Raw genomic sequence first — 10,588 nt, 5'->3', positions numbered from 1 at the left:
TGACGAGGAGAGAGAGTCCGGCGCCGGCGATTGCACCGAGGAGAGAGAGAGAGAGAGAGAGTCTGCGTCGTGACTGGAGAGAGAGAGAGAGTCTGCGTGAGAAAGAGAGAGAGAGAGGAGAGAAGGGCATGTGGTTGTAATTCATTAATTAGACTAAGGATAAAATTGTTATTTCAATTCAAATTAGGTTAGTGGGAATAAAAATCTGTTGCTGGGGTAAGTGGGATAACTTTGGCTCATTTTGGGGCTTTTGGTCAAGGACCCAAAGAATTTCTCAACTAGATGACCTTTATTGTTCTTCACTGGTTAGAAAGGTACTAGACTTTCATTAGTGATCAATAACATACCCAAACATATAAAAACACACCATCGGACCCCTTACAAATCAAATTCTGTCACGAATCCTTTAAATAAAGAAAATTTGTATTGCTGAGCGCAAGATTTACAAAACTGGGGGATCTAAAGTTGCATACCACAGAATGAAAGAGCCCCATAGTGACTAGTTGTTTCCAACTTACGTCCTATATATATATATGGATAATTCATCTGAAAATCATTTTGAGGTCCTCAATTCTGGCCCATCGATCTTTCTCAACAGGGAGAACTTCCACACTCATTTGCTGCTTTCTAGACTGAAGCTGTTGCATGCGTTCCTCCACTGTGTCCTGTCCAATTTTAATGTCGTTAACATGTCATAATCAATCCCGTAATACAAAACTTATTGGACCTAAGGAGATGAGATTACCAAGTAGACTTCATTTTACATGATTAACCAGAGTTCCTTAATAAGCAAAAGCTACAAGAGATACAAGACTATATGCTCACCTTGACAATAAATCTTCTAACAACAGTTGGATGTTGTCTACTGCGTATAATTCTCATAAGTGTTTTCTCCTCGACAGCAGGATTCCACCATGGATCCTATTGAAGGATGCACACAACAGATTTAGTATAAGGAGAATCATAATTCACTAATTCAGCATATATATGCAAATAATAGACATAAAGATAGAGTACCATTAAAAAGATATTAGATGCTGCACTCAAATCGTGACCAACATCTTCAGTTCTTAAACACATCAACAAGACCTGAAATGCAATAAAGGAAATTAACTAGCAAAAAGATTACGGCAAACTGCAACAACAAAGAATGAGAAAATGAAACTATTGCTGCTTACCTGTTTATCTTTGGTGCGGTAAAGGCTGAAGTCATTAAAAACCCTATTCGTCTCATCCTCTGTCAGATTGCCATCAATCCTTAGAAACATAATATTTCTTCTCTTCATAGAGACCTCCAAGAGATCCAAATATGAAGTCCACTGACTGAAAATGATGCACTTTTCATGAGGACCTGACTGAAGAATTTGTTCCAAGATGTCCAAGAGCTTTGAAACCTTAGAAGACTCCTTCCAGTTTTCCTCGACTCCAACCTGGAAACAGTTTTCTAATGTGCAAGTTTTGAGGTCAGTTTTGTCCATCCATTTCCGACATACTTGGCATTGACCAAAACTACCAAGATATGGCCATCTTTGTCTCTCCCACCTTGAGATCAGACACTCCCTGCACATCTTATGTCCACATGGTGTAAGTACAGGATCATATGTGCAATCCAAGCATATGGGACACTCTGTGTTTCCACCCCGATCGATATCCTCAACAACCTCTCCGACATGTGCTTGGGTGGGGAGAATCTGATCTGAACTTGGAGAATCATGAAGGGTTTCAAGGAATCTTCTGGCAGGCTTGTCCAAGTCTGCAAAGTTTTGTGAATCATGCTGACTGCATATTTCAACCCAAAGGTTCTGAGAAACAAAATAATATATTGAAAAGGAAAACTGCAGTAATATTCAATTATTTAGCAACAATTCAAAAACCATTTCCACCTCGAAACAAAAAATGGGTGGTTGCAACACTGCCTTAAACAAAGCAGTAGCCCAAGGGCATGTGCATAGTTGTGAAGAACCTTTCCTTGTGCCACAAACTGGTCAAACTGAACCTGTAAATTGTGCAACAAAGAACCATGGATGAAAGATGGCCACTACTAAGGAAGCAATGAAAATTATTAAAGGCAACTGGAAGGGCAAAGTCATCATCTGCAGTTTTGTTAAAACACAACGTACTTTTGATCTCTTAAAAAGGGCATTATAGAACTCTTGTTCAGCTTCAGACTGATGACACTCAATGGTTTCAATGTCAGGAGGAAGAATGAGTATGGGGCTGAAAATCATATGCACCAAGTGTTAAAGTCAACAAGAAGATAAATGTCATATATATTTGTGGAGAAGGAAGTGTTCAGAAGAATCAAGTATGCTACCTTCCATCTTTCTCCTTTGCCTCCTTTGTTCTTCTTAACATTAATGGCCTCAAAATGTCCTTTATCAATCTCAGTCCTCTTGGATCACCATGGTCATAAGGCGTCTGAATTAATTTGTTCCAGCTATATATAGGAAAAACAATATTAGAGATCTCATAAGTACTGGTTCCCTAATTGAAGTAACAGTTCTTATAGTAATAGAAAGAAAAAAAAATTAATAATAAATAAAAACAACAACAATTTAGAAATCATAATAAAGGTCATACCATGCCCAGTTGCGCCATGGTTCAACATGCAAGAAACCTAAGAGGCTGTAGATGTCTTCCAAATCAATCTGCAGCAATTGATCACTGCTGGATGTTGTGAGTAATCTCACAACGAATGAATAGCCCTTCTCTTAATTCTAAGCAAGTGATTAAATTGCTCCATGAAGTGACCAAGAAAATGATGAAATGTACTGTTAAAAGTCATATATGCTTCACTTATCCTCTGTCCTCGCATATTTATCAAGTATGGGAACAAAAGGCCGACCTTAAGAGGGGTTCCTGTCAACCACCATCGGCAATGAGAGGACAAGATAGAAGCAACCTGAGCACCTTCTTTTTCCCTTGAAGATCCAAGAGTATGAGCTTCATCGAGCACCACCCTATACCAGTCAACCTGGTGTAAAACACTGTTCTCGCCATACTGCATCATAAGTGAAGTTCCGGTGCAACGAAGATATAAGAGTCTGACCAAACTAAATACAGTAGTGGTTTGGTGGTTCTTACCAAACTAGAAGTCTTCAGATTGGCTTAACCAGATGGTAGTACCTGATTCTTAGTTTCTTACCGTATAATAATCGTCAATCAGAAAATCATAGTCAGTCAAGACCACATCTTTTTCTGAAATCACCACGGGGCTGATGGTTCTCATCCCAACATGGACAAAAGTGGAAATACTATTCGACTCTGAATGGGTTTTAACCGCACCCTGGAATTATTAAAAGAGTTGATAAGAACTTGCAAAGTAGAGGATATTACACCATATATCAAATTACAACTCAAGCTATCAGTACATGACCTACAGATATGAAACAGTTCTTCAGCTTTTGCTGGCACAATGAAAAAAAGAAAACCAAATGTTGTCTAAAAATAAAAAAATAACAAGAAAAGGACTTACCTTCCACTTGCTTAACTTTGGACAGACAACAAGAGTGCCTCCCTTTGGCTTTAATGTTGTCATTGTATCTGGATCTAACTTGTTCTTTGTAATTTCAATACTATCAGAGCTTCCTCTCCTTGGTCTTGCAAGTATTAGAGCAACTGTCATCACAGTGTTCCCCAGTCCCATTGCATCTGCTAGAATCTGTAGAGATACTAGTGAGATTAGAGAAAAAATGTGGATGATAATAACCCTCCCAACCAGCAAAGCACAATTCGCTACCTAGGTAAGCTAACGATGTGGTACAACAAACTAAAGCAAATCAGAAATAGAAGGGTGATAAAGAGACACACTCCTCCTCTTGGCGTTTGTGTTGCAGTTGTTGCCTCCCCTGACAACATGTTCACATAGATGAAAGAAGCCCTCCTGACAAGTAGCATGTTTAGAATGGTTAGACATTTAAGTCCATTTGATTTGATCATATGGGCTTGTAGTATGTGTTGCAACAGGTTAGAAGAGAAATAGGAAAAAACGTTATATTAAACTGCATACTCATCATATATACGATAGGCCTCCCAGCAAGGATCAAGAGTAGGTGGTGACTTCTCGACAACAATCCCCTTCTCCAATTCTGACATCCAATGGAGAGCTTGTTTCTGGTATGGCCTCAGATTACACTTGAGAGTACTTGGGGTTTCCATCTCCTAAAGAAATTAGAGAGAGAGAGAGAGAGAGAGAGAGAGAGAGAGAGGATGTTTATGACATGCAAAACAATATTTCCATCTCTGAATTATCAGAAGATAAGTATAAGCATTGAAGTGCCTACCTTCAAGCTACATGCATCTGCAACACCAGCAGTGTTATTTAGAGAGGAGTCTGAAATGGCTTCTTCTTCTCTGTTTTCTAAAGTATGCTCTTGGCAACCCTTTCTTTGTTTGACAGCTTCATCCAGAACACACTGTTTTGATCACATACATTTTTGTTTCAGTATATCATGCAAGTCTATGTCATTGTCAGGTTGATATATTTTTATGGTAGTTTATGTGTTTCCGGATTCAAACATCCACACGGTTCTAACAGAGAAACACACAAGGTCAAACTCAGTCATGTTTGAAATTGAAATGTAGTTTACAAATGTATAATAAGCCTAGTGCAACTACTTATTTGGTAGAAATATTCATACTTGTAATCAAAACACATGAAAAAGATGTGTGCGATGAAGTGATAATTCGGCTTGGCAGCCATGAGAGAGAATCAGCAATTATCCCTTTCTTAGCAACTTAGACAAATGCAATCGAACAATACAGGTATAGCAACACAAAGTAGAAGCAAAAGCACAATATTAATACAACAAAGGCCAACCATAAGTAGAGTTTGTATATCAGAGTGCTGATACCAACACAGGAGAATTAGAGAATACCTTCTGATATGGTTGGAGTTTCAACAATTTGAACAAGGTGAGAAGAGGATAAGAGGTAGAACCAATACCAATGGAATCCTCTAGCTTCCATGAAGACATGTCAACAGCAGTGAAAGTTGAATGATGAATATAAAAACTGAAATAAATCACAATTGGGTTTCAGTTAGTAACAAACATAGTTGATCTGTCCAAGAAATGCATGACCACAAATGGGTTGAAAGTTGAAACTATATACCTTACAGACAATATGATCTCTTGCATCATAGACAGGAACTTTGGCGCACCCATAAACCGCCCAAGAACCTTAACCTTACCAGAATTCACAATAGGAACAACACTTTTTGCCCATTCCATTGGAAACCGACCAATCTACAAAATCCAACCATTACATACACCTCATCATTCTTTCACATCCTAAATTAAACTAAATCGAAAAGATGTAACTTTGTTTGACACAACAGCTCATAAAGAAACCAGAAAACATAGATATATACCTCTCCTGATCTTTTCGTCGAGAAACGAACAATCCATTGGGTTTTGTAGCTGGAATTTGAGGAAGGAAAAGAGAGATGAACAATCTCATTGTCCAACAATTTCATGCCTTTACTAGTCGAAACCGCAGAAACCAATGTGCTTCCCACCAAGAACCAATCCGGCTCAATATTGAAATCGCCATCCTCCAAATTCTGAGGTCTTACATGTTGCACCGAAATCAATTCACAGTCAGCAACTTCCTTCTTCACCCTCTTAGCCTCAGACCTCGAAATCCGAGCCCCTGTGATTCTATTTGCCTGATTTTCGGGTATTTCGATTGCTGATCGGATTTTCATCACATTCTCTTGCTGGTGGATTCTGGGGTTATTAGACTCGTGAACGGTTTCGGCCTCAATCAGCTCCTCCTGACAGACCTCCTCTTCTTGCTTGATATGATGGGTCGAAATGGGCTTTGCCCTTTTGATCGAACCCTCACTGTTTTCCAAGCTCTTACGCTTAGACCCGAGAAACGTTTCGGGTTCTTCACAGTAGTCTTGGTTGATCATAGACATGGATGATGGTGGATCAGATGCAGAGTGAAATGGAGATGGAAATTTTGGGGAAGTGAACAAAGAGCGAAATGGGCCAAGGTTTGGCGCGCCGTTGCTATATCTCTATAGGATTAATTTTGGCGCGAAACAACGCTTTAGGTTTACCGTACAGACTAATAGTGGGATCCACGTATTTACGTAATTTTTAAAATTTTTTTGTATTACGTAATGGAGTGTTGTCAATCCATTAGGTGAAATTTTTTTTACAATTATGATCCACTATCTGCGGGCTACGTTAAATTTGAGCTATGCAAGGCCATTCTAAACCAACTTGGATGTGATTGTCCTAGCGTTAATCACAAGTAACCAAGAAGACAATGTAGGTTTAAGACCAGAGTTCGCCCTAACTTATTAAAAAAAAAAAAAAAAACTTTAGGACTACCCTCCGCAGAGGGAGCTTCCCCGAGATCGATACTAGCTTCAAACATTGTCGTGTCCTCAGCTGCTGAAGCATTTTCAACCTGATCATCAACCATGTCCAAAGCACGTTTTGCACTAGTAAAATTGCGCTTCTTCACCTTCTTAAAATATGTTAATTAGTGGAGAACGCGCAAAGACAAGAAACCAATAGAATTAGTGGAGAACGCGCTTCACGCGCTGAAACCTAGAGAACGTAGTTGTCTACCTTTGTTCCTGTCCGGCTGCACCGCGGCGTTGGTGATGGCTTCTGGCCTAGCCGGCGCACGATGTGTGCAGTCGGACCAGTGTCATGTTTCGAGGGCGTGTCTCAAGCTCGAGTGCTAGGATCGGGAGGTGGTTTTATTCTTCGTTTTCCGTTCAAGGGAGTGGCAGTGTCGTGGTGGTGGGCTGGGTTTGGACTACGATCGGAGTGTGAACGGGTTAGATCGGCGTTTGGTGGCTGTCAGTGGTTGGCAGGCCGGGTTCTATGGCCGGCTGGAGTAGATCGAAGGCTTGTTGGGCTGTTTGACGGTGGTGCTTGGACACCGGATTCAGAGACAGATGGCGTGCTTTCCTTTTCCGGTTGGTGTTGGGTGGGGATCGTACTGGTTGGCGCGGCGCTCCGATGGTCGGAGGACGACGGTGACATGACGGTGGCCCGGCGCCAGTGGAGGGGAGGCAGGATTAGTGGCGGCGTGATGTAGCAGCTTTCTTGGGCTGGGAGGAGTGGAAACGATCCACGTGCTGATTTGGTTCTTTGGGCTTGGATTCTACCTTTGGGCCCCATTTGGGCTAGAGTTATGGGTTGGGTTCACATAGTGGGCCTTAGAGGTGGCAAACGGGCCTGCCCGACCCATTTTAAGCAAGCCTAGTCGTGCTTCGTATCGTGCTTGGGCCGACCTATTTGTTATCGTACCGGGCTTATGCCAGCCTATTTACTTAAACATTAAGCCCAGTCCGGCCCATGGCCCGAGCCCATATCGTGACAGGCCGTGCTCGTGCCTACCCACTATAAAGCACGATTTTAAAATCTTAATTTGAACAAATAAAAATTAATTTTATTTAACTATTTAGAAAATTAAAATAAATTAAGTTCTACAACGTTTTTCTTAATCTTAGCTTTTTAAGATTAGTTTTCTAATAATTTTTTATATTCCACTATAAGAAAGAAAGAAAGAAAAAAATAACTCAAAATATATTGTTTTTGTTTTAGGGAAACGATATTTGAGAGAGAATTGCTATGTGTTCTCATTGATAATAGAGGCCTCTTTATATAGAGGATTACAATGCATTGAATCCGAATCATACAAGGAAAGGTAATCATACATTGAATAGGAATATCTAGATCATTCTAATTAAACCCTATTACCACTAGGTCAAGTAACCTAGAGTTTGGGCCAGACACACAAATAAGGAATTACTTGAACACTCCCCCTTGTGTCGCCCAAACGCGGTGCTTCTCTCGTTGCCTCGCTAAAAACCTTGCCGAGTAACAAAAACTCAGCGGGACAAAAATAACCTCAGTCGAAGGGGAAAAAGAGTACAACACACCCTTCATGTTTCGAGACCATACATGTAGACACATCCCCCTGATGTCTGCATCTCCCCATGATGACTACGGTCATTGGAGTTCGGATAACTTCCGCAAACGATGCTACCAACATGTTTCTCGAAAGTGGAATTCAGGCAATGACTTAGTGAGCAAGTCTGCCATACTGTCCTCAGATTGAACCTAGTTCACTTTGATCTTGAGGAGAGTCTGTTGTTGCTGATTATCCTTGGTGTTGTCGCTTTTGATGTAGCCATTGCTTCATTTGTTCAAAACGAAAAAGCATTATCCTAAATGCTCGTAGGCTCATCTGTGGTAGACTTCAAACCATAATTGTTTCGAACATGCGTAATTATGGATCCGATCCATAAACATTCACGAACCATTTCGTGAAGAGAAATAATCTCTGCATGGTTCAAAGATATAGCGACTAGGGTCTGTTCTGTAGACCTCCAAGATATCACAGTCTTTTCTCATGGTGAACACTTAACCAGTTTGGGAATGACATTTGTATGAGTTAGAGAGATACCCAACATCAGCAAAACCTTCCAAAACACTTATGTCGTTTTGGGATGGGGATATAGGACGCAGGCCAGTGTTGGCGACGTTCCTGGTGTGTAATGGGTCCGAATCCATCATCTCTCTGTAGGGATAGAACAAGCCCATATCAATTGTACATCTCAAGTACCGAAAGATATCATTTACACCAATCTAATGGCGTCGCGTTGGCGCAAAGCTATACCTTAGCTAACAAGTTCATGGCAAATGAGATGTTCGGTCTTGTGCATTGAGGTAAGTACAATAATGCGCCTATTGTACTTAAGTAAGACACTCCTGCCTCTAGCACATCTTTGTCATCATCCTTTGAATGAAGAGGATCCTTTTTAGGATCAAGACTACGGACGATCATGGGGGTGCTTGGAGGCTTGATCTTGTCAAAATGCCTAAGCATCTATCAACACGATGCTCAAGTTCCAAACCGAGACATAATCGTGTTCTCCCAAAATCCTTCAACTCAAACTCGGATTTCAAGTGTTCAGCGGTTTCCCTTAACTCTTTAAGGGCTTCCAATGAAGATCATGTCCAACATGAACCGCGATAGAATCCGAAACTTGTTATGGAAACACGTGGGCATATCCCTTCCCAATCAAGTAGTCATCTTAGTGAGCGTTTCAACCTTATTGTAAACGCGCTCCGTGGTCTAGAGCCACTTGACTTGGGTAAATGAAGTTCACCATGAACCTTCATGTATATTTTGTATCTAGATCCCTATAGAGATATGTAGTGACCACATTCGTAAGCTGCATGTTCAGTTATTCGGAAACTACCAAACTGACAGGGTAGTGGAGTGCAATGACATCCATTACGAGAGAATATGACTCATCGTAGTCGATTCCAGGGCGTTTTGTGAGAAGCCTTGCGCCATAAGGCGAGATTGTCATCTCTTTTTCTCATCACGCTTTTTAACGAAGACCCATTAGTCAATCGGTTTTATGTTAGGAGGTGTTGGAATCACTGGCTCAAAAACCTTCCTCTTCGTTAGAGAATCCAACTTAACCTGGATCGCATCTTTCCATTTAGGCCAAATCTCTCTACGTTGGCATTCATTCATCAACAGAGCGTGGTTCGATATCATCTGACTTAACAAACTCATGCGCAACTACATCATCAATTATGATGGAGTTTCTATCCCACGTCTCATGTACACTAGTGTAATTTTCATAGAGCTCTACATTCTCAGGAATAGATTCTGACGTTGAGGCGTCCCCCAACGATAACCATAACCCGGAAGATTCTCATGAGAAGGATTTTGAGTGTCGTTGATCAAAGGATTGGAGTGTGCCAAAGTATCCTTCGAACCTACGGGCCTCTCACGCATCCTAGCTGGGGCCATGCCTACCTCCGTGTAGGGTGGCGCTACGTCCTCTTGTAGAAACGTCTATCCTTGCAGGCATGTTTGCAGCATATTTGTGTGATCTCGTCACTTTAACGGGGATCAAGATGAGACATAGTGGGGACATGCCAGGACAATTCATGTCGTTCCTGCTGAACATTCATGTTCTTATCTCCCCCTAACGATGGGAAGACTGTCTCATCAAAGTGACAAGCCGCAAATCTAGCGGTAAGGAGATCGCCTAGCAAGGGTATTAAGTGGCGGACGATTGTTGGAATCTCAAATCCAACTGAGTTGCCCATTCGTCTGTAAGGACCCATTATAGAGCGCTGTGGCGGCGCAATTGGCACATAAATGGCTCACTCAAATGTGCGTAAGTACGATATTTGTACCTAGTCACTAGCTGTAACGCAAAGGTAGATTGAGTGGCAGTGGGTCGTAGACGAATTAGCATAACTGCATGCGATATTGCATCACCCCAAGCGGATATATGGAAATTAATGCGCATTACCAATGTCCAGACTAGCATCGTAGTCGTTTCCGCGAGACCAATTGGGTGTGTTCATGGGAATATGATGTCCAACATCAGTCCCAATGCAATAACCATTGAAGGTAATGCAATAACCATCGAAGGTCTTCGATGTAAACTCACTAGCATAGTCAAATCCAATTGACTGAATAGGATGATTCGGGGAGTGAGCCTGTTGTCATATGATATGTGCTAGAAGTGTAGCATAAGCAGCATTTACAGGTGGACAATGGCACAACACGTGACCAGCGTGTT

General features: G+C 41.3%; 1 protein-coding gene and 1 long non-coding RNA gene across 2 annotated transcripts; both read right to left on the bottom strand.

Moving 5' to 3' along the window:
• Positions 1-329: 329 nt before the first annotated feature.
• Positions 330-3,279, bottom strand: LOC133708117 (DNA repair protein RAD5B-like). The gene is made up of 9 exons (XM_062133574.1): positions 2,846-3,279; positions 2,581-2,648; positions 2,315-2,437; positions 2,121-2,217; positions 1,884-1,996; positions 1,179-1,779; positions 1,018-1,089; positions 826-921; positions 330-665 (listed from the first exon to the last, which is right to left on the bottom strand). Exons 1-9 carry the CDS (start codon positions 3,008-3,010, stop codon positions 543-545), a joined length of 1,458 nt encoding a protein of 485 aa, XP_061989558.1. The 5' UTR covers positions 3,011-3,279; the 3' UTR covers positions 330-542.
• Positions 3,280-3,848: 569 nt separating this feature from the next.
• Positions 3,849-4,417, bottom strand: LOC133708119 (uncharacterized). The gene is made up of 3 exons (XR_009845579.1): positions 4,284-4,417; positions 4,010-4,161; positions 3,849-3,883 (listed from the first exon to the last, which is right to left on the bottom strand). It is a non-coding gene; the product is annotated as an uncharacterized LOC133708119 (long non-coding RNA).
• Positions 4,418-10,588: the final 6,171 nt, after the last annotated feature.

Source organism: Rosa rugosa, chromosome 5, assembly GCF_958449725.1.
Source record: "Rosa rugosa chromosome 5, drRosRugo1.1, whole genome shotgun sequence".
Taxonomy (NCBI): Eukaryota; Viridiplantae; Streptophyta; class Magnoliopsida; order Rosales; family Rosaceae; genus Rosa; species Rosa rugosa.
Note: the sequence above shows the minus strand (reverse complement) of the source record. Positions and strands in the feature narration are given on the sequence as shown.

What these genes read in the sequence shown, in the direction of transcription:
- LOC133708117 (XM_062133574.1), bottom strand. Translation starts at nt 3,010, where the DNA reads ATGATGCAGTATGGCGAGAACAGTGTTTTACACCAGGTTGACTGGTAT. An exon ending in CCCTTTTTAAGAGATCAAAA is followed by an intron (nt 1,997 to 2,120) that starts GTACGTTGTGTT and finishes CACAATTTACAG; the next exon opens with GTTCAGTTTGACCAGTTTGT. An exon ending in CATCTAATATCTTTTTAATG is followed by an intron (nt 922 to 1,017) that starts GTACTCTATCTT and finishes ATCCTTCAATAG; the next exon opens with GATCCATGGTGGAATCCTGC.